Here is a 23,209-nt window from a genome sequence, read left to right on the forward strand (position 1 = left end):
TTTATCTCGAATGACATTTATTGACGATTTAGCTTCATTCTGCTTCAGCTGCCAGGCAAGAAGCCGACTAAGCCTATTTCCATGGAAATAATATTTCTGTTTAGTCCTATGCAGAATAAATTCAGATTTCTGGAGAGATAAAGCACTATATTCCCCCTTAAGTGCAGAGAGTGCGTTTGCCCTATCTTCTGTGGACAAATCTTTCTGTTGTTTCTCCAATAATTCTATCTCATGTTCAAGTTCATTAAATCTTTTACTCTTTATTATCTTCTGGAATGATGAAAAAGATATGCAGAACCCTCTTATGACACATTTACATGCCTCCCATAATACTTGTGGATTGTCACATACATTATTATGCTCCAGAAAATCATTAAGGTGTTGTTTTAATTTTTCCAGAAAATCTGAGTTTGTTAAGAGAGTAGTGTTAAAACGCCATCTGTTTAGTTTTGGCTTTGGGCAGGACGGAAGAAAATTGCAAATTATAGGAGAGTGATCAGATAAAAGGACGGGAAGCATTTTAATAAATGGAATATTACTGATCAATGACGGAGAAACAAATATGTAGTCAATCCTGGAGTGAGTCTGATGGCGTGCTGAGTAGAAGGAAAAATCTTTGGCCCCGTCATTATTAATTCGCCAGATGTCTGCTAGATTTAAGTCTTTGATGAAAGTATTTAATGCATTCGAGGAAGCTAGACCAGAGATATTCCCTGTTGAACGATCTAGAGCAGGATTTATTACTGAGTTGAAATCACCACCTACTATAAGTTCAGTGTCAGGAAATTTTAGTAAGCTACTTTGAATTGATGACAGAAACCTCGGGTCAAAATCATTAGGGGCATAGATGGAAGCCAGCAGTAACCGCGTGTTATTAACAGTGCCAACCACTAGAACATATCTACCACCGTCGTCTTCTGCATAGTCTACTGTCATTTGTAAGTGTCTATCGACCAAAATCAAAAAACCCTTTGTTTTAGTATTTGCGCATGAGTGCGCAATCACTTTATATCGCCTATTCTGGAAGCGATGCACATCTCCAAGTCTGAGGTACGTCTCATGGATTAATGCGATCGACGCTCGGTGGCGTTATAAAAATTCTAAAACCCTGGTACGTTTAATCAGGAAAAAGGCCTCTCACATTCCAGCTAATTATGTTAATGTCGCCCATAAAGTAAATAAGTATAACTCAAAATAATTCGTGACGTTACAGCCAGCATTTCTATTGATTGATTTTAAAGCATTATAAACAAGGTTCCCTCTGCGAAACAAGTCAGAAAATAAACGAGATGACGGCAAAAACCATAACAACTATGTACAAAAAAGAGTCAAGCCGCCAGGACGTAAGGCACTGCCTAAGCCCCGAGGCTAGAAGAAAAGTAAACTTTCTATGAGTCGTGACTCTTGAAACAGCATGCAAACCCGCCCCCAAACCCAACTCTGTGATTTAAATATTCAGACCTATTCTACAGTATTCTTACCACTTTGTTAGAACCGTTATGTAACCCGTCAACATATAAGTTCAAAAAGTCCGTTGCCCAACGTTGGCATGATGAATTCTCAGTCCTGGGGTTGGGATGTATCCATCTCTGATCCAGGGTTCCGATGGGTGCCAGGATCAGTGGTCGCTGCATTAGTCGGGGAAGCCGGGAGTGAAGACGCCGATGGAGATGCCATGGATGTTTGGATGGTGCTGACGAATCGTTCTGCTTCTTCTGGAGACTTGAAGTTGTAGCTTTTGCGTCGAAAGGTCACTTTAAGTTCCTCTGGGTATAAAAGAAATGGATTCAAGCCTACAGAGGACATTTTCTTTTTCACATCGTTGAACCCCACGCGTTTCTTGACTGTGGCAGCGCTGTCATCAGGGAAAAAGGATAAAGTTTGCTGGTCGTGAGTGATGGGAAAGGCATCTCTGGCCCCCTTCAAGATGGCTTGACGGTCGGCATAGTCCAGCAGTTTAAAGATAAGTGTGCGCGGACGATTTCTCTCTTTCTCACTGTTGTTGTACAGCCGATGTGCTCTCTCGATTTTTATTTCACGTCCAGCCAGGGAGGGGATCCATCGAGGCAAGTGCGTTTTTATAAAGCCTATGGCATCTGAGCCCTCTAGGGATTCTGCTAAGCCCACCAGCCTCAGGTTGTTTCTCCGACTCCTGTCCTCCATTTCGGTGAGTTTATTGGTGAGAAATATGATTTGCTCATCATGACCATGTATTTCTCGTTTGTTAGCCCGCACTGTTGCTTGAAGAGAGTCGAGTCGAGACTGGTCTGTATGTACGATTTTGCCCAGATGTTCTATGTCCACAATCATGTTATGCACAGATTCATTTGCTTGTTTAATTTGAGCTTGTAGATCAGCCAATTGAGGTACTACCACACTATCCATCGCTGCTTTTACAGCTGCCAAAATAGAAGCATCAAACTTTTCTTGTTGTTCTGCTAATGCTAACCGAACAGATCACAGTCTCTTTCGATTTTTTCTTTTCTGGCGAGTTTACCAACTCCCGTTTGCGTACAACTCTATCGGCCGACATTTGATACTCAAATTGTAGTGAAATCGTCGAGGTCTTAGTTGAAATATATAGTTTAAAGAAGGTTTTGAGGAAGAGCTCGAGAGACTAGGTCTGCATCGCTGGGAAAGGTCACTTGACTCTCCATCTCTGAACACATGTGGACAAAAAATTTGGCAGAGATGTCCTTGTGTTATCCTGTGGGTGGTGCACTAATGTTGCAAAATATTAAATAACTTAAAAAAAAAAAAATGCATGCTTAAAAAACGCTCGTCAGTAGCCTACGGGTGTTGTCACAGACAATACATCCGTGTTTTTAAACAGTCTATGACACATGCCTGCTAAATCCATGCGAGGGATTTTAATATATAATGCTTACCTTACGAGGTCACACTTTATTTTAGGGTCCAATTCTCACTATTAACTAACCATTAACTATGAGTTTTGCCTCAATTAACCCCTTATTTGCTGCTTATTAATAGTTTATAGGGTAGTTGTTAAGTTTAGGGAATTGGGTAGGATTATGGATGTCATGCATTATATGTAATTTATAAGCACTAATAAACAGCCAATATGTTAATAATAGACATGCTAATAAGCAAGTAGTTATTAGTGTGAATTGGACCCTATGTTACCCTTTACGAATTAAAATATTATCAAAAATCTGAAAAATATTTGTTGCAGAATGTTGAACTCATTTACAATTTATCATTGTTTCGGTTTATATAGAGGTTCATGTTGTAGATGCATATTTTGGTATGTGAGTTTAATAAAATCTTTCTCTTTCTTTTCCTTCTTTTTAAGTTAAAATTTTCTTATGGCAATTAAAAATTTAAAGTTAAAATGGGTAAATCTTCTTTTTTAATTATTTATTTTTTCCTGACATCATCCAATTTGTGTTAAAACACACTAGACTTACTTATTCTGTGCATATTAGCACGTAGTGTGTGAAATCATGTTTATTGTGTCCATCAAAAGTGGGCTGTCACTTTGAGTCTCAGCAACGCAACAAAAATAGACATGACCCGGAAACCCTAGCTTCACTGCTGCTCACACTACGCTATAAATGTATATACCTGCTATAAATACACTCACTTGATTAACATGCACACCAAAAAAAATAAACACTGCTCAAATGCAGAACACGCTTGCAGTGTGAAACCGCCGTAACTCAAACTAAGATCTGAAAACTCTTAAACTAGATCTCTGCAGACTCTTAATTTAATATTGTAACTCAAATGTTTTTATGTCAGAGACTGATCTGATTGATCAGCATCATAAGAGTCTGATGTGAAAGTGACTCACATGCAGCAGTTTGCAGCAGCATCAGTCCAAAGATGAGCATCATTTCTCTAAAGTCCAGTTTCAGAAGAACTCAATCCCAGCAGAAGAGTGTGACGCTGCTTCAGATCGTCTGTGTTCTGGCTCTCATCAAGACAAGCGTCTTCACGACGAGACTCACACTCGACTGACACACGAGGAAACCTCTGACTGCTTCACTGAGGAAAGAGGAAGTTTCTTCTTCTGGGGGAAGACACATCCTGTTAGTTTGCACTATAATACATCTGAAACAAGAGAAACTAAGAGAAAGAACTAGTATCAGGCACATATTCTAAGAAGTGCAAAAAATCTTGTTTTGGAAGTAAGAAGTTGAAAGGATTTGTTTCTGAGTGCAGTAAAACAACTAGTTATATAAATTACATCACAGATTGTGTTTCAGATCAAATAAAACAGTATCTTTCCTGTATTAATGAAATGCTCTGGTCAGTTTGATTGAGAGTAAAGCAGAATCAGCTCTACATGCAGCTGTGTGTATTGAGTGTGTGCTGCTGTTTGACTCAGTTCTAGTCAGTTCACATGTGAATGAAGAGAGGATTGTGATCTTCTGTTGACTGGAGCAGAGACTCATGGGACTCGTTGAGTGTGTAGCTGCTCAGAGCTGCTGATGTAGAGAGCGCCACCTGCAGGAGAAAACTACAACTACACTCTTTCACAGCCATCTGATCTCATTTCATTCAGAAAAACAGGATTGAAATTAGCTTAATCTGATTTATATGAACTTAACTTAATGAATCATTCCTTAATAATCAATGAAACTGCAATGTTTAAGACTCGTGATGAAGAATTAAAGAGAGAGAGAATGCCTAGTTTCACATCATTACGAACACTTTTTTCATTCCTTTTCCTTTTCTGCTCCTCCTCCCCACAGAACATTGACTCCTGCAGCCACTAGTGGACTGACCCAGTATTGCAATTTATAAACATGAACAGGACATAACATTCCACTTTCTTTAAAACAGAACCTCTTAAGAGGGATTATTCAACGTAATTTCAGTCCATTTATGAATTCTACCTTTAAACCATAAATGTACTTCTGGTGTCTTAGAACATATCAAATTAATACACACACACACACAAAAAAAAACATGAACCCATTCAACAAAGGTTCTAAATTTCTTTCTCTGTTCTTAACAAGTATTGTCTTATTTTTCTCTTCTTTTCTTTTCTCTTACTGTGCTACATAGTCTTTTAACCACACATGAGGCTGTCTAGCCTGGGTACTCCTAACTGGATCAAGCACAACTCTCTCAGTTCCAGGGTTAACCCATCCTCTAAAGTAGTTTGAATGTTTTCTGGAAACAAAGACAAGTTCTGTCCATCGCTCAAAACATAAGTACTTGGTCACAGTATTTTATTCACGGTCAAAGGAACAGTGAACTTTCTTCCAGCCTTTGGTAAATGCATTGGTTTTCTCACCTGTACACTATCTCCACAAATGAAGGGTGGTGGTTTAGCTCTGAACTCTCTGCACACGGTCATGTATGCCCATTGCCACTTCCTCTTCCTGAGCTGTTGTGGTTTAACTTTGTGTGCATCTTCATCCCTCTTCTTCTCATTTTAATAATAATAATAATAATACATTTTATTTATAATGCGCTTTTCTAGAACCCAAAGCGCTACAGACAAATACAATTCAAAAACTACAATAAATGCAATACAAAGTAAAAAAAAGTATAAATCAATTCATTATAGTACAACATAGTAGAATATTACTGATAGTCCATAAAAGCAATTTTAAAAAGATGAGTTTTCAACAGCTTCTTAAAACTGGCTATTGTGTGAGCTTCTCTAACAGCAATGGGGAGCGCGTTCCATAACCTGGGTGCAGCAACAGAGAAAGCTCTCTCCCCCATAGATTTTAATCTATAGGGAGGCTGTTGAAGAGTAGGGGAATCAGCAGACCGAAGGGAACGAGAAGGCATGTATCGGGTGACTAAGTCACAAATATAAGAAGGGGCAGTTCCATGTATAGCTTTATAAGTTAATGTTAGAGTTTTAAAAACGATACGTGACTGTACAGGAAGCCAATGCAAACTATAAAGCACGCCTGTGATATGCTGACGTGATGGAGTATATGTGAGAATATGAGCAGCTGAATTCTGGATATACTGCAGGCGTTTGATTAATTTAGCAGGTAAGCCAATGAATAGTGCATTGCAGTAGTCAATCCTGGAAGTAACAAATGCATGAATAAGCCTTTCAGCGTCGGGTGGAGTGAGGAAAGGCCTAATTCTTGCAATGTTTCTGAGGTGATGGAAAGCAGATTTTGTAATGTTCTTAATGTGAGAGTCTAGTGTCAGATGAGTGTCAAAAATTACTCCAAGGTTACGAGCCTGAGCAGATGGAAGTACTACACTGTCATCCATAGTCAAATTAAGATTACTACCCTTATGAATAGCTGCTGGTGTGCCAATGAGTAGAACCTCTGTTTTAGAAGAATTTAGTTTTAAAAAATTATGGGGCATCCGTGTTTTTATTTCCAGCACACACTCTGAAAGAACTGTTGAGGTGTGAGTAGGATCAGACTTGGAGCTGATGTAAATTTGCGTATCATCTGCATAAAAGTGATACCCCAAACCATATTTCCTAATAATTTGTCCCAAAGGAAGCATATACACACTAAACAATATAGGACCCATTACAGATCCCTGAGGAACCCCATGACAGACCTGTCCAAGTCCGGATTTGTTGTTTGCAAATTGACGAGAGACATCCATTTAGAACAGATGTTGGGATTGGGTCAAGAGTACATGTAGTTGTATTCATTGCCATCACTAATTTCAGAATACAATCATTAGTGACTATGCTAAAACTAGAAAATGCACTTTCGGGAAAACTAGGGGGAAAGATCACAGGAACTGCAGAGCAGGGTACCAAACTGATAGACTTATAGATGATTTCAATTTTTTCCATGAAGAAACTGAGAAACTTGTTACACTCCTGTACGGAGGAACAAATTGGTGACTTGATTGGTGCAAGAAGGCTGTTGATTGTCTTAAAAATCTTATTTGGGTTTGCAGCACCATCACTAATAATAAATGAGTAGTACTTTGTTTTTGCTTCTTTGAGTGCTTCAGCGTATTGACTCAAATGACCATCATACATAAGTTTATGAACTATCAAACCCGATTTCTTATATTGAAGTTCAAGTTCATTTTGGAGGAAGTCTGTGACCACTAATTTCCATGAAAGCTGTTGCATTTCAGCGACTTTGTGACGCAATTCTTTAAAACACGATTCTATCCTTCCACAGTACCAGAGATGTATAAAGTACTAGAGAACCATACTTGAGTAAAAGTACAAGTGCTCTATCAAAAAGTGACTTGAGTAGAAGTAGAAGTGCTCTTTAAGCACCACACTTAAGTAGAAGTACTAAAGTATTCAACATTTTTTGTACTTAAGTATTGCAAGTAGTCTATTTTAAAATTTACTACTCAAGTACTGAAAGTAAAAGTAGAAGTATTGTGTTATGTAGCTATTAAAGGGGGGGGGGGGGGGGTGAAATGCTCGTTTTCACTCAATATCCTGTTAATCTTGAGTACCTATAGAGTAGTACTGCATCCTTCATAACTCCAAAAAGTCTTTATTTTTATTATATTTATAAGAGAAAGATAGTCTGTACCGGAAAAACACGATTTTTCCCGGAAAAACACGAGCGCCTAAAGGCGTGACGTGTGGGCGGAGCTAAAGAATCACGAGCGCTAGTAGGCTTTTGAGTTGAGAGCATGTGGAAGCTGTGACACAGATCCAGAGGCTGAAATTTAACAAGAGCAGCATCAGCAAAGGCGGTATGCTATGTGGTATGTACTGAAACTGTATATATTTGCTTAGCGGTTTTGGAAAATGACTAAGTTCCACTTTGTCGTCTTTTTTTTTTTTAAGCTGTACATGTGGAAACTGCAGTTTGATGACAACATCGCATGTTGTTTACTTGATAGAAGTAACTCGGTTACTCAGTAGAAGAGCGCACTTAGGACCCATATAAGGAAATTCCGCTCCATCTAACGTCACACAGAGCCATACTCGAAAAAAACTTTCTGAAACTTGTGACAAACCGGAAGGAGTATTTTTGGAACAGAAATACTCCTTCAAACGTACAACTTAATTTTTGAAACTTTGTCCATGTTTAGCATGGGAATCCAACTCTTTAGCAGTGTAAAAAAACTCAGTATGCATGAACTAGCATTTCACCCCCCCTTTAAAGAAAGTAGTCAAAAGTTTGAACATATTGTTTTTACTATTTCAAATGATTAACCTAAAGGACAATCACAATTCCTTTGACTGTAACTTCTTGTAAACAAAAAATGGTTACTAGGGTTAGTTAGCCCAATTTGCAAAATGATGTCATTAATAACTTACCCTCATGTTGTTTCAAACACGTAAGACATCAGAGGGTCATTTAGAATTTTTTGAAGCATCGAAAATACATTTTGGTCCAAAAAGAGCAAAAACTACGACTTTATTCAGCATTGTCTTCTCTTCCGTGTCTGTTGTAAGACAGTTAAAAACAAAGCAGTTTTGTGATATCTGGTTCGCGAACGAATCGTTTGATGTAACAGGATCTTTTTGAAACAGTCCACCAAATCGAACTGAATCGTTTTAAACAGTTCGCGTCTCCAATGCGCATTAATCCACAGATGAATTAAGCTGTTAACTTGTTTAATGTTTCTGACACTCCCTCTGAGTTAAAACAAACCAATATCCTGGAGTAATTCATTGACTCAAACAGTACACTGACTGAACTGATGTGAAGAGAGAACTGAAGATGAACACCGAGCCGAGCCAGATAATGACTCGTTCACGAGTCAAGAACCGTTTCTGTCAGACGCGTCCGATTCGTGAACCGAGGAGCTGATGATACTGCGCATGTGTGATTTAGCGTGAAGCAAACCGAAACACAGAGCGTCTGAACCGAACTGATTCTTTTGGTGATTGATTCTGAACTAATTCTGTGTTAATGTTATGATGAGCCCATGTGCAGTCAACGCCAATGACGCCATTGCATCGAGCGCAAAAGAATCGGTGAACTGTTTTCTTCAACTGGTTTATTGAATCGAACTGTCAGAAAGAACTAACGTTACTGGTCATCCAAGAACCGATGCAACCGGTTCTTGACTCGTGAACGAGTCATTATCTGGCTCGGTTCGGTGTTCATTTCTCTCTTCACAGACAGCAGTTCAGTCAGCATGCGCAGTCTTCTTAATCGCTTGATTCGCTCAATGATGTGCCAGCTTCATCAAACCTGCCATCTACAGTTCTGGCAGTGGTTTGTAATGGAAAGATTCGTAACATTATTATAATTGTAACGAGTAATGATGCAGCACATAAAAAAAATATCGGAGTAAAAGTATTAAACTCAGCGAAAATATGTACCGAAGTAAAAGTGGAAGTAGGAGAAAAAAATAATACTCTAGTAAAGTACAGATACCGCCTTTTAGTACTTAAGTACAGTAGTGAAGTAGTTCTACTTCGTTACTATACATCTCTGCACAGTACTGTTTGTTTGGGGCCAGTAAACACTGCAAAGAATGTGTTTTATTCCTCTTTCTGCTAGGAAATCAGCGAATGCAGTACAAGTAATCTAATAGGACCATTATCACAGTAAGGTGAGTGGGTTACCTTCTCTCGCAAACACAGATGCTAGAAACTTTGTAACTGTGTCAGTTGTAACATTTGAGGTAAATGTGTGGCTCTCTCAAATGGTCCTACAATGTCTATTGCAACTTTCTGAAATGGACCATTGGGCAGTTCCACTGGCTGTAATGGGGCTGGGTATGTCTGGGCAATCTTGTCACAGGACTGACAGGTGGAACAAGAGGCTATAATTGAAAGCACATCATAGTCCATATGAGGCCACCAGTACAATTTTCTTAGCCGTTGCTTAGCTTGTAAAACTCCCTGGTGTCCTTTATGTGTCCTTCGTGAATGAATTAAGAGTGCAAAGCAACTGGCACAACCAAATCTCTGTCCTCTCATGATATACTTATCATCCCTAGCTAGTTCATGCCTGACCTGAAAGTACGCCATGATTTTTGGATCCATTTGTTTCTGTGCTCCAGCCTTGTGTAATCTGGGCATGCAGTTTGGACAATTATGTGCCTCAAGGAGTTCTTTCATAGAAATGGCTCAAAGAAACATTTACTCTAGGCGTTAAATGAGTATCAAGAGCCGCCTTGGTCTCATCATATGTTGTACCCCTGTTTGACAGCGAATAGAAAAATCTTCTGTTCTGAGACAGTGTAACAAAACTGAATGAACTCTGGCATAAGGCCAAGCATCACCTTGCGGTCCAATGACAAGCAAGTAGTTTTGAAAAAAATTCTTCAATGTTGAAAATGGAATAGTGGGCTCTCCGACAGTCGGAAGACAAAATGCAGGAATTAGTAAAGATAAAGATATCGTTGCCAGATTTTGTAATGTTTGAGACTCTTATTGAGAAATTAAAGAGAGAGAGAATGCCTAGTTTCATATCATTATGAACACTTCTTTATTCCTTCTCCTTTTCTGCTCCTCCTCCCCACAGAACATTGACTCCTGCAGCCACTAGTGGACTGACCCAGTATTGCAATCTATAAACATGAACAGAACATAACAGAACTTTAACGGATTATTCATTAGTTAATTACAGTAGATTAAAGTGCCATGTTTGTGCTCTTTTATTTATATTATTATTTTCTTAATTCACTACACTACGCCTGAAAATAACCTATATATTTAGATGTTGGGTCGGATTTGGCTGAAAATGCAATGCTAACCTCATTGGCTTCAAGAACAGTAGCCGTGTTTCCACTATCGAGCTAAGACCGGGCGTGCTAGTGCGTGCCAGGGCCAGTCGCGTTTCCACTGTCACTTCCGGGGCTTGATCGTGCCTCGCCGGGGCTTCTTCGGGGCCAACGGCCAGGGTTTTTTGGCCCGACGAAAACCTTGGGCCAAAGCGGGCCAGCTGGGGCTAGAGGAGGGGTTATGAACAAAGACGGGAGTTTCTGGAGAGCGTCAGCGCGGATCATTTCAAAAAGATAACAGGTTTAACAGCAGCATTAAAGACGTTTTAAAATAAGTTGAGCTCAAAACTCACTCTTAGTTAGCAGCAAGTGTTTGAAATAACTTGATCCGATGTGGATTATAATCACTAAACAAGGCAGAAATATTTATAAGCGATGAAAAAGACTATGCACGCTTAACTTTAACGTTACACAGTAAGTAAACATGTTAAATATGACAGCTTGGATAAATCAGACGTCAGCTTCTTATTCTCTATCACAATTGTGTAATTATTAAGTAACATTTTATCCGTCGTCTCATTTTGTGAGTTTAGCTCCACGTTGCATATCATCAAAATATAATAATGATTTTTGTTCGGGAGCATTTAATAAAAATAGCGAGTCTGCACTGGGATCATTTCAGAAAGATAACAGCTTTAACACCAGCATTAAACACTTTTTTAAATAAGTCGAGCTCAAAACTCTCTTTCAGTCAGCAGCGAGTCTTTGAAATAACTTGATCCAATGTGGATTATAATCACTAAACAAGGCAGAAATATTTATAAGCGATGAAAAAGATATGCACGCTAAACATATTACCATAGTAAACATGGTAAATATGACCGCTTGAAGAAATCAGACGTCAGCTTCTTATTCTCTATCACAGTCGTGTATTTATTTAGTAACTTATATTATTTGTCACAAGCCTCGTCTCGAGAGTTTATCTCACGTTGCCCATCATAAAAGAATATAGCCTAATAATGTTTTTTGTTCGGGAGCTTTTATAAAAATAGAGATATTATCATTCATTCTAAATATGACGGCTACTGTGGCTAATAAACAGAAACAGACTCGACTGAATAAGCAGGGTATTTTCATAAGCGTTAAAAATAAATAAATAAAATATAAATAAGTGTATTTATGTGTGATTAATTTTGAGTCCTGATAAATTAAATCAATTCTATAGTTAAAACATAGATGCTTTTGAATTTGAATATATAACAAAGCATGCAAACAAACGGACTCTTTTATCATCTTCGTTTTGTGATCACGCATGTTCCAGTGACTTATTTCTTAGTTTTCTGATAAACTTCGCTTTGTTGGTGAAATGATGAGGTTGCATGACGTTGTTCTGAGAGGCGTGTAAAGGGCGTGTTTTAGTAACGTGCAGCGGTGCTTCAAGCTCCACTGTGGAAACCCTGCGCTATTCTGGGCTCGGTGCTACTGGCCCGGGGCTATGAGCCCCACCCGGCCCGTTTTAAGCCCTGGCTCGCACTGACCCGACAGTGGAAATGCGGCTACTGACTGTCATAAAACTATTCCAAATGTGACCCAGTTTTATGTTTTAACCACATAGTCTTGTTAATGAGATCAAGTTTGACGGCAAATAAACTTTTTAAAAACTCAAATCAGGAATAATATAATTTCTAAACTGTATGGACTATGGTAAAGTTTGCCATCAAACACACATTCATTGTTCTGAGGACATCTGCAGGAGGAAATGAGTTACAGATTAAATTATTTGGTTTTAATTATATTAAAATCCTTTGATGTGTTTTAAAATCATTGATGTGTGCTTTCTGTTGGATAAAATGTTAATTGACTGTGTTAAAATATAAACACTTTTCACTGCAAATACGATTTCATTTTTAAAGTGTTTTATATGGGATTATTTTCCCGCCAAATGTATTGCAGTCACAGAGCGAAAAATAATAAGCATATATAAAATATGTAAACACACGTGTAAAATAATAACTCACAAAACCGAAAAACAAATGCAATTTTTTAAAATAACAAAATCAGGTTTCCTGCTCGTGTTATTTTTATGTGTGTGCTTGTGGTCTTTTCCCCTTTGCTCTTGTTTCCACGTTCTGCGCTTGCGTTTCTAAAAGTTGCAGTTTGAGTTTCATGTAAATCAGGGCGGGCTTTAGTGTCATCATTGGCTGCAAATTCTAGATTGACAGCTGAAAAATACTTAATTACCATTGTTTATTTCAAATGTCATACACTTGCAATGAAGCTAAAAATATAAACAACTACATCATTATGTTGATATCTTATATTTGTACAATAAAACTTACGACAAACAAGTCTTCTAATATCCTCAGTTGTTGCGTATTCCAAGCTGCAACGAACACTTTTGTACATTATTTTCCTTGAAGCCATTGTGCGAGTTCACTTTAATACAGCGTGCTTTATATACATGTTGCTGCTGATTGGACTGCAGTTCTGACACACCCACCAAACAAGAGAAAACGCATCTCAAACTCTCAGAGTGCAATGTATACGCTCAAATTAAAAAAATAAAATAGAAAACATATGTTAGCATGGATGATTTACATTGTGTGAAATACACAATTTGCATTGTTTAATATGTATTTCAGTTCAATAAAATAAAAAATAAAAACTACATTTAAAATTTTTATTTAACTAAAGTGGGCATGCTGAGATCTGTGTTGTATTTTTTCCACTGTAACTGACAGATTCCTGCTGAAAAATAAATAAATAAATAAAGTCATTCCGGGAAATGGGACGGGATTTCCGCTTAGTTTTTTTCGTGGGATTGGGACGGGACGGATCTTTTTTCGCGGGAGTGGGACGGGGGATATTTGAAAATCCATTCCCTTGTCACCGTCACCCTCTACTTCACACATCTGCCACAGCAGCCACGAGTCGCATTGGAGTGACGTCACTCCCCCTTGGACTGATTGGCTAGAGGAGCAGCTGTCAATCTAGAATTTGCAGCCAATGGTGATGCTGATGCCTGCCCTGATTTACATGAAACTCCAACTGCAACTTTTAGAAACGCAAGCACAGAACGTGGAAACAAGAGCAAAGGGGAAAAAAACAACAAGCACACAAAGAAAAATGACATGAGCAGGAAACCTGATTTTGTTTGAGATTTGAAAAAATGTTGAATTCATGTTTCAGTTTTGTGCAATATATTTTAAATGCGTTTACATTTTTGATTTACGCTTATTATTTTTCGATCCATGACTGCGCTTTTTATTATTTAAAAAAACTGCATTTGTTTTTCGGCTTTGTGCGTTATTATTTTACACGTGTTTTTAAATATTTGATCTTTGCTTGTTATTTTTCGCTCTGTGACTGCAATACATTTGGCGGGAAAATAATCCCATAGTTTTATTTTCACATTTAAAAAAAATAAAAAAAAATAAAAATCAGCAATCACCTAATTTACAACGTCTAAAGAAAGGCATGTTTAGCATGTTCTGATTAAAATATATTGTGAAGAATAATGCATGAATGTTGTTATATGTTAAAAGTAAAATACAAATCCAAGCAAAACCAAACCACAGACAGCAAAACCACAGACACTACAAAACTGAGAAACAGATCAAGAGCTACAAACAGATAAAACATCTTCACAGACCTGTAAATCAAAGAAATCAATCATAACAGAATAAAGTAAAAGAACAAGAGCAGAAATATGGAAATAAATACAATGTGACTGATCTGATTCAGAGAAATAAAAGTTGTATCAGTGATGATCAGAAGGGGTTTCATGTAATGAAATAAATGAGCTGCTAGTTCATTCAGTGTGAAGACACATAATAATATAAGCATTAAAACTATTACAAAAGACAAATGTCCAGAAAATAATCTTCATAACCATATAGAAAATCTGGTTTAATTCATATCTCCTGGTCTTAATAAATCTCATGGTTTTATTTGATAAGATCTGCTGTTGGCAGCTGAAAGCTGGATTGATGTGAGAATCTGTGAGATTATGAAGTTATTTCTCATAGATGTGATGATCTGCTGCTGCTCTCATCAATCTTCTGCTGTGTGTTCATGTCCTTCTCTAAATCTTCTCATCCTCACTTTCTCATCTTCCTCTTTCTTTCCTAAACACATCATCATCATCATCATCATCATCATCATCTTCACACTCTTAATATCTGGATGTCAAATCTATAATGATGATGATAAATGTCTCTCACCTGACGTGTGTCTCATGTAGATGTGAAAAGCTCCTAACAGACCGAACAGAACCATCAGCTGAAGACACCAGACCACAACAAACACCAGAGACACAGACACTGAACAACACAAACACAATCAACCGATCAATGAACGACAATTAGACAGAAAACAAAACCTTCATGTTTTAAGCAGTGACACGTTGTAATGTCTGTGTGCTGATCACTGATATCAACACACTTCACTGCTGAGATCAAGCTGAAACAAACTAAAGACACTTCAAGAATTAAGAGACCTGAATGATCCTCATCATTGGTGTTGCCAAGGGTTTTATATATATATATATATATATATATATATATATATATATATATATATATATATATATATATATATATATATATACAGTATTGTTCAAAATAATAGCAGTACAATGTGACTAACCAGAATAATCAAGGTTTTTCGTATATTTTTTTATTGCTACGTGGCAAACAAGTTACCAGTAGGTTCAGTAGATTGTCAGAAAACAAATGAGACCCAGCATTCATGATATGCACGCTCTTAAGGCTGTGCAATTGGGCAATTAGTTGAATTAGTTGAAAGGGATGTGTTCAAAAAAATAGCAGTGTGGCATTCAATCACTGAGGTCATCAATTTTGTGAAGAAACAGGTGTGAATCAGGTGGCCCCTATTTAAGGATGAAGCCAACACTTGTTGAACATGCATTTGAAAGCTGAGGAAAATGGGTCGTTCAAGACATTGTTCAGAAGAACAGTGTACTTTGATTAAAAAGTTGATTAGAGAGGGGAAAACCTATAAAGAGGTGCAAAAAATGATAGGCTGTTCAGCTAAAATGATCTCCAATGCCTTAAAATGGAGAGCAAAACCAGAGAGACGTGGAAGAAAACGGAAGACAACCATCAAAATGGATAGAAGAATAACCAGAATGGCAAAGGCTCAGCCAATGATCACCTCCAGGATGATCAAAGACAGTCTGGAGTTACCTGTAAGTACTGTGACAGTTAGAAGACGTCTGTGTGAAGCTAATCTATTTTCAAGAATCCCCCGCAAAGTCCCTCTGTTAAAAAAAAGGCATGTGCAGAAGAGGTTACAATTTGCCAAAGAACACATCAACTGGCCTAAAGAGAAATGGAGGAACATTTTGTGGACTGATGAGAGTAAAATTGTTCTTTTTGGGTCCAAGGGCCACAGGCAGTTTGTGAGACGACCCCCAAACTCTGAATTCAAGCCACAGTACACAGTGAAGACAGTGAAGCATGGAGGTGCAAGCATCATGATATGGGCATGTTTCTCCTACTATGGTGTTGGGCCTATTTATCGCATACCAGGGATCATGGATCAGTTTGCATATGTTAAAATACTTGAAGAGGTCATGTTGCCCTATGCTGAAGAGGACATGCCCTTGAAATGGTTGTTTCGACAAGACAATGACCCAAAACACACTAGTAAACGGGCAAAGTCTTGGTTCCAAACCAACAAAATGAATGTTATGGAGTGGCCAGCCCAATCTCCAGACCTTAATCCAATTGAGAACTTGTGGGGTGATATCAAAAATGCTGTTTCTGAAGCAAAACCAAGAAATGTGAATGAATTGTGGAATGTTGTTAAAGAATCATGGAGTGGAATAACAGCTGAGAGGTGCCACAAGTTGGTTGACTCCATGCCACACAGATGTCAAGCAGTTTTAAAAAACTGTGGTCATACAACTAAATATTAGTTTAGTGATTCACAGGATTGCTAAATCCCAGAAAAAAAAATGTTTGTACAAAATAGTTTTGAGTTTGTACAGTCAAAGATAGACACTGCTATTTTTTTGAACACATCCCTTTCAACTAATTCAACTAATTGCCCAATTGCACAGCCTTAAGAGCGTGCATATCATGAATGCTGGGTCTCGTTTGTTTTCTGACAATCTACTGAACCTACTGGTAACTTGTTTGCCACGTAGCAATAAAAAAATATACTAAAAACCTTGATTATTCTGGTTAGTCACATTGTACTGCTATTATTTTGAACAATACTGTATATATATATATATATATATATATATATATATATATATATATATATATATATATATTGCCAAGACAGAACTGCTTGTGATTCCAGCAAACCCACCGTTCCATCACAATTTCACCATCAAGTTAGGCACATCAACCATAACTCCTTCAAAAACAGCTAGAAGCCTTGGAGTTATGATTGATGATCAGCTGACTTTCTCAGACCACATTGATAAAACTGTCCCATCCTGCAAATTTGCTTTATTCAACATCAAGAAGTTCAAGCCCTTTCTTTGGGAACATGCTGCACAACTCCTTGTTCAAGCTCTTGTTCTGTCCAGGCTGGACTATTGCAATGCCCTCTTTGCAGGTCTTCCAGTCAATTCTATAAAACCTTTACAATTAATTCAGAACGCAGCAGCAAGATTAATCTTTAATGAGCCAAAAAGAATACATGTCACACCTCTGTTTATCAATTTGCACTGGCTTCCAATAGCTGCTCGCATCAAATTCAAGGCATTGATGTTTGCCTACAAAACTACCACTGGCTCTGCACCCATTTACCTAAATTTGTTACTTCAGACTTATGTGCCTCTAGAAGCTTGCGTTCTGCAAATTAATGTCACTTGATTGTTCATCCCAAAGAAGTCACTTTTACGGACTTTTAAATTAAATGTTCCCTTCTGGTGGAATGACCTCCCCAAATCAGTCCTTAGCCATCTTCAAGAATCGGCTTAAAACACATCTCTTCCATCTTTATTTGACCCTCTAACTTTAACACTCACTATTCTAATTCTATTCTTTAAAAAAATCTAACTACCTTTCTAATCTTTTTGTATTCTATTTTCTTTTCATTTATTATACAATTGTATATGTATGTGTGTGTGTGTGTGTGTATGTGTAAAGTTTTCTGTTTTCTTTTTATTTCTTATATTATTTAAAAACCCATGCTACGTGTACTGTGTTAACCTAACTGAGACTTGTTATAGCACTTATATATCATTGCTCTTTTTGTTGTTTTTGATTGCTTCCACTGTCTTCATCTGTAAGTCGGTTTGGATAAAAGCGTCTGCTAAATGAATAAATGTAAATGTAAATGTACAGTATCTGGAGATTCATGTATTAATCTCACCAGAACAGGGTTTGAGTCTAATGGTCTTCTGTGCGTGACTGACGTGGTTCTTCACGCTGCAGCTGATGTCTCCATCAGTTCCTTCATCCAGATCAATGCTGCTGTTTCCATCCATCAGTGGATCTCCATTCAGAGTCCAGCTGTAAAGGAGATGATCCCCCTCAGAGGAGCAGAACACCCTCATCACCCCACTGGAGGAGCAGATGATTGACACTTCCACTGAGCCAATAGGAGCTGGAGGAGGGACACATCACAGTCACATGAATATTTCTCAACATGTAATCAGCATCAATATCAAAGCATTTCTAAAATAAAATATATTGCTGAGAGCTTCTATACCTTCAACAATCACTTGAAGATCACTTTCCATTGCCATATCTATCTCATTGACAAATGATGTGTATTTTCCTGAATCTGCTCTGGTCACATTGTTTATGATCAGAGTTATATTATCAAAGAAGAACTCAGATCTGTTTCTGATGGATTCATGTGTATTTATTATCGGAGACACATTTTTAAAGAACTCAGATCTGTTTCTGATGGATTCGTAATAATTATATTTCTTTATGCTACAGACTTCCAGTCTACTGTCATTATTTAACATCTTATACAATTTAAGGTAAGAATATCGAGGGTTCAGCTTCATCTGCAGACTGAGTTTGTGTCCCAGAGCTGCGTAACATTGTTTGAATGAATATGGTTCATCAAATGTGCAGAGCTGATCCAGACCTGAAGAACAAAACACACACAAGATGAAATGTACCAACATCGACAGAGTCAGAGTGTTACTGCTGCTAGAAATATCATCTCTCTCATCATGAATTTCAACAGACACAAATTACACAAACATTCATCATCAAGTTCTACAGAAGACACAAATCAGACTCTTGATCTCATGTCAGGTTTATCAAATGATTTAAAAAAAATCTGTTTTTCTACATGTCCTGAAACTTTTTGTAAACAACTAAGGAAATATTAGAAAGAACAACACACACACAAAAGCATATCGAATCCATCATTCCTCATAATTGATTTAATATTACATTAAATACTTGTACAGCAGCCAGAACATCAGGGACCGTATTCATAAAGAATCTTACTGCAAAAAGTAGCTCCTAGTGACACAATTCTAAGAAAATTCTTAGAAATGTGGGCGTTTACTCTTAAAATAAATAAAAAAAATCCTAGTAAAGAAAAAATTTAATTCAGAAAGCATCTTAACCCTTAAAAGAGTTCTTAAGGTCAAACTTGTTAGGAGCACGGACGAGGACTTTTAAGAGGCTTAAGAGTTTCTTTAGCAGAGGAGAAAATGGCAGAAAGATGAAGAGGCAGAAGAAATGTGTTGCAGAAAATGGATGACAGCGAGTTAATAATACGGTATAGATTATATAATAATTTATAATTTAATATATAAATTAAAGTAATCACTACATTACGATATTTGGCAACTGGGAAAATGCAACAATGCAATAGTGATGATTTGGGTCTGACACAACCTTCTGTAAGCAGAGTGATCACACAAACAATTACAGCACTTTCAAAACATCTTATTGTGTCACAGTTCATTTCTTCACAGGCCATTCTTAAAGGAAAATTCGGATCCGTTGTCACAGCAAGGGACAAGAAGCAGACATGAGAGCATATAGCACAAACTATTAACAGTTCATTCCCTGCTTGTGTGCACCTATAAGCCTGCTATATTCATAAATGCAGTTTTTTGAGCATACAAGGTGGGAATGTCCAGTGAAACGAAATGAACTGTGACACAATAAGATGTTCTGAAAGTGCTGTAATTGTTTGTGTGATCACTCTGCTTACAGAAGGTTGTGACAGACCCAAATCATCACTATTGCATTGTTGCATTTTCCCAGTTGCCAAATATCGTAATGTAGTGATTACTTTAATTTTTGGCACTATGGCATTTCTGCGCTGTGTCGGAGATGTTAGCACGTCTCTAATAAGATCATTCACAAACATGATCGCTGCACAATCTAGTCTATAGTGTCTTATTAACTCACTGTCATCCATTGTCTGCAACACATTTCTTCTGCCTCTTCGTCTTTCTGCCATTTTCTCCTCTGCTAAAGAAACTCAAGCCTCTTAAAAGTCCTCGTCCGGGCTCCTAACAAGTTTGACCTTAAGACCTCTTTTAAGGGTTATGATGCTTTCTGAATGACTTTTTTCTTTACTAGGATTTTTTCTTTAATTTTAAGAGTTCTCTTACTCGCTACGTTCTCAAAACTCAGGCAATTTGATAATACCTAGAATATCAAAATCAACTGCGGGCGGCAGATCCTTTTCCTATTTGGCTCCTAAACTCTGGAATAAGCTACCTAACATTGTTCGGGAGGCAGACACACTCTTGCAGTTTAAATCTAGATTAAAGACCCATCTCTTTAACCTGGCATACACATAACATACTAATATGCTTTTAATATCCAAATCCGTTAAAGGATTTTTAGGCTGCATTAATTAGGTAAACCGGAACCGGAAACACTTCACATAACACCGTACTTTCTACATAATTAGAAGAATGGCATCTACGCTAATATTTGTCTGTTTCTCTCTTGTTCCGAGGTCACCGTGGCCACCAGATCCAGTCTGTGTCCAGATCAGAGGGTCACGGCAGTCGCCCGGATCCAGTACGTATCCAGACCAGATGGTGGATCAGCACCTAGAAAGGACCTCTACTGCCCTGAAAGACAGCGGAGACCAGGACAACTAGAGCCCCAGATACAGATCCCCTGTAAAGACCTTGTCTCAGAGGAGCACCAGGACAAGACCACAGGAAACAGATGATTCTTCTGCACAATCTGACTTTGCTGCAGCCTGGAATTGAACTACTGGTTTCGTCTGGTCAGAGGAGAACTGACCCCCAACTGAGCCTGGTTTCTCCCAAGGTTTTTTTCTCCATTCTGTCACCGATGGAGTTTCGGTTCCTTGCCGCTGTCGCCTCTGGCTTGCTTAGTTGGGGTCACTTCATCTACAGCGATATCGTTGACTTGATTGCAAATTAAAACAGACACTATTTCAACTGAACAGAGATGACATAACTGAATTCAATGATGAACTGCCTTTAACTATCATTTTGCATTATTGAGACACTGTTTTCCAAATGAATGTTGTTCAGTGCTTTGGCGCAATGTATTTTGTTTAAAGCACTATATAAATAAAAGTGATTGATTGATTGATTGATTGAAGAGTAAACGCCCACATTTCTAAGAATTTTCTTAGAATTGTGTCACTAGGAGCTACTTTTTGCAGTAAGATTCTTTATGAATACGGGCCCTGGAGTATAAACTCTAGTTTCCATGCAGATATTAGGATTTATAAATAAATGGAATTATGTGTGCACAGTGTAAATATAAATATCATGTATGAATTTAGTAAAAAATGGCATGCTACATTTTAATGTTTAATAATACAGAGGATTGATTGGCTGCTTTGAATTTTGCTCTTTTGAGTGCAGAGAAAATGTTTTAATGCAAATAATGACTGCAGTAAAAACAAAAAAAAAACAACAAAAAAACATAAATATAATGAACATGGCCATAGCCAGGCTTTGAAAATAAGTGAGGTCAATGGTGGTTTCTATAATAACCCCCTTATTATATAATTGTGCTATAATAATCTCTATAAATACTTAAATTAATAAAACTTATTGTATACACTAACACTTCAAAAGAGACAGAAATGTAAAAATAAATAATGAAACAGTTTGAAATAATGTATTGGGTAGAGTAAGGGTAGGTGTATGGAGGTTTTTATTGCCTCAATAAGGTGGCATCCATTTAATTAGACTCAATAAGTTATTATTTCATACTGTTTTATAGTGTACTACAATACTAAGGGTGCAGATAATTGCCAGTATTTGCAATACGTAGTATAAATAGTAGAAAATCCTGCTATTTTAACATAGTATAAATATAATCTATAGTAATAGAATATATAGTGAATGAATCTATGAGGATATTTATGAGGAAAGTTGTACCCTTTGAAAAGGTACCGCCCCAATGACAGTGTAGAGGCATATTGTCATCAAATAAATAAGAGGAAGGAGTTAGAGAACTTTTAAAGTTAGAGAACTTTTAGCAGCGATAAAGCTGAACCATGTGATGATGTGTGGAAACAAGAATTATAGTGCAGTTATTTTTATAAAATGCTGCTATAGTTGCAAGCTTCTTCAGAGTTAAAGTAATATGTTTGATCAGTCAGTGAATGCTATTTCTATATTTCATAGTAGGTAATCAGCTGTTATACTTTACAGAAGGAGATTTCTGAGAATTCAAACTTTTTAAGACATTTTTATGCCCACATCATTTCTGGGGTCTTTCACAAAAACATCCAACTCTTTAACTATGAGTCTTGCAATTAATTGAATATTACTTTGTTTTTATTTCAGAGATTGATCAGCATCATAAGAGTCTGATGTGAAAGTGACTCACATGCAGCAGTTTGCAGCAGCATCAGTCCAAAGATGAGCATCATTTCTCTAAAGTCCAGTTTCAGAAGAACTCAATCCCAGCAGAAGAGTGTGACGCTGCTTCAGTCACACAATCACTTCTTGCTCTGACAGAAGAGACGACTATGCAAACTTCTTATTAAACCACTGACGGTTTCTTTGAGAAAAGAGGAAGTTGAGATTATTGAAACAGTTTGGGGTTTAAGATCTTGCACAGGAACACACAAATAAATAATGCATACATGTGCTTGTCTGCCTTTGTGTGTAATAATGTATCATTTATCAATGTATCTTAATTAGCGTTCACCAAAAAATAAAAACTCAGAAGTAGTTTCTAAGAGTTGCAGCCTTTATTGTATGTATGTTTTGATCTGTTGGGAGTCAAATTAGGGAAATTCAAAAGAACTGAACTGTCAAGAACAGTCACTTGATGTGTGAGTTCAAGTTCAGGTTCAAGTCTGCTTTATTGTCAATTTCCACATGTACAGTACATACATACAGAGAATCGAAATTGTGTTACTCTCAGACCCCGGTGCATACAGATAACATTAACATTAAAGACTAAAAAAATAACTAGATCAAATATAAAATGTAGATACAATTATACAATAAGGGAATTATAAAAAAAAAAGACACAATAAAATTAAAAATAAAGTTAGAAATAAAAGTTAAATAAAGCAGCGCAAGGTAAATGACAGATATAGTGAAAATCAATGAAGTGAACAACAGTGCAGTTAAAAGATTTTTTAGTGCAAAAAAATCACTTATTAAGAATATCTTATTAAGTCTGATTAAAGTGACAAGTGACAAGTGACCAAG

General features: G+C 37.3%; 3 protein-coding genes across 4 annotated transcripts in view; all 3 read right to left on the minus strand.

Moving 5' to 3' along the window:
* LOC113114360 (uncharacterized) overlaps positions 1–23,209 on the minus strand; it is a 575,280-nt gene that overhangs the window by 135,508 nt on the left and 416,563 nt on the right. The gene's annotated exons all lie outside the window — the stretch shown is intronic.
* LOC113114378 (uncharacterized) overlaps positions 1–23,209 on the minus strand; it is a 77,822-nt gene that overhangs the window by 45,169 nt on the left and 9,444 nt on the right. The gene's annotated exons all lie outside the window — the stretch shown is intronic.
* Positions 10,207–22,516, minus strand: LOC113114414 (uncharacterized). The gene is made up of 4 exons (XM_026281348.1): positions 22,374–22,516; positions 18,268–18,657; positions 17,929–18,162; positions 10,207–10,419 (listed from the first exon to the last, which is right to left on the minus strand). Exons 1-4 carry the CDS (start codon positions 22,414–22,416, stop codon positions 10,394–10,396), a joined length of 693 nt encoding a protein of 230 aa, XP_026137133.1. The 5' UTR covers positions 22,417–22,516; the 3' UTR covers positions 10,207–10,393.

This window comes from Carassius auratus, chromosome 14 (assembly GCF_003368295.1).
Source record: "Carassius auratus strain Wakin chromosome 14, ASM336829v1, whole genome shotgun sequence".
NCBI lineage: Eukaryota > Metazoa > Chordata > Actinopteri > Cypriniformes > Cyprinidae > Carassius > Carassius auratus.

Bases quoted from the DNA above. Each gene is read 5' to 3' on its own strand.
- LOC113114414 (XM_026281348.1), bottom strand. From the start codon at position 22,416: ATGATGCTCATCTTTGGACTGATGCTGCTGCAAACTGCTGCAT. The intron at 18,658-22,373 runs GTGAGTCACTTT...TTTGTTCTTCAG, and splicing joins GCTGCTGCAAACTGCTGCAT to GTCTGGATCAGCTCTGCACA. The intron at 18,163-18,267 runs GTATAGAAGCTC...TCCCTCCTCCAG, and splicing joins TCTTCAAGTGATTGTTGAAG to CTCCTATTGGCTCAGTGGAA.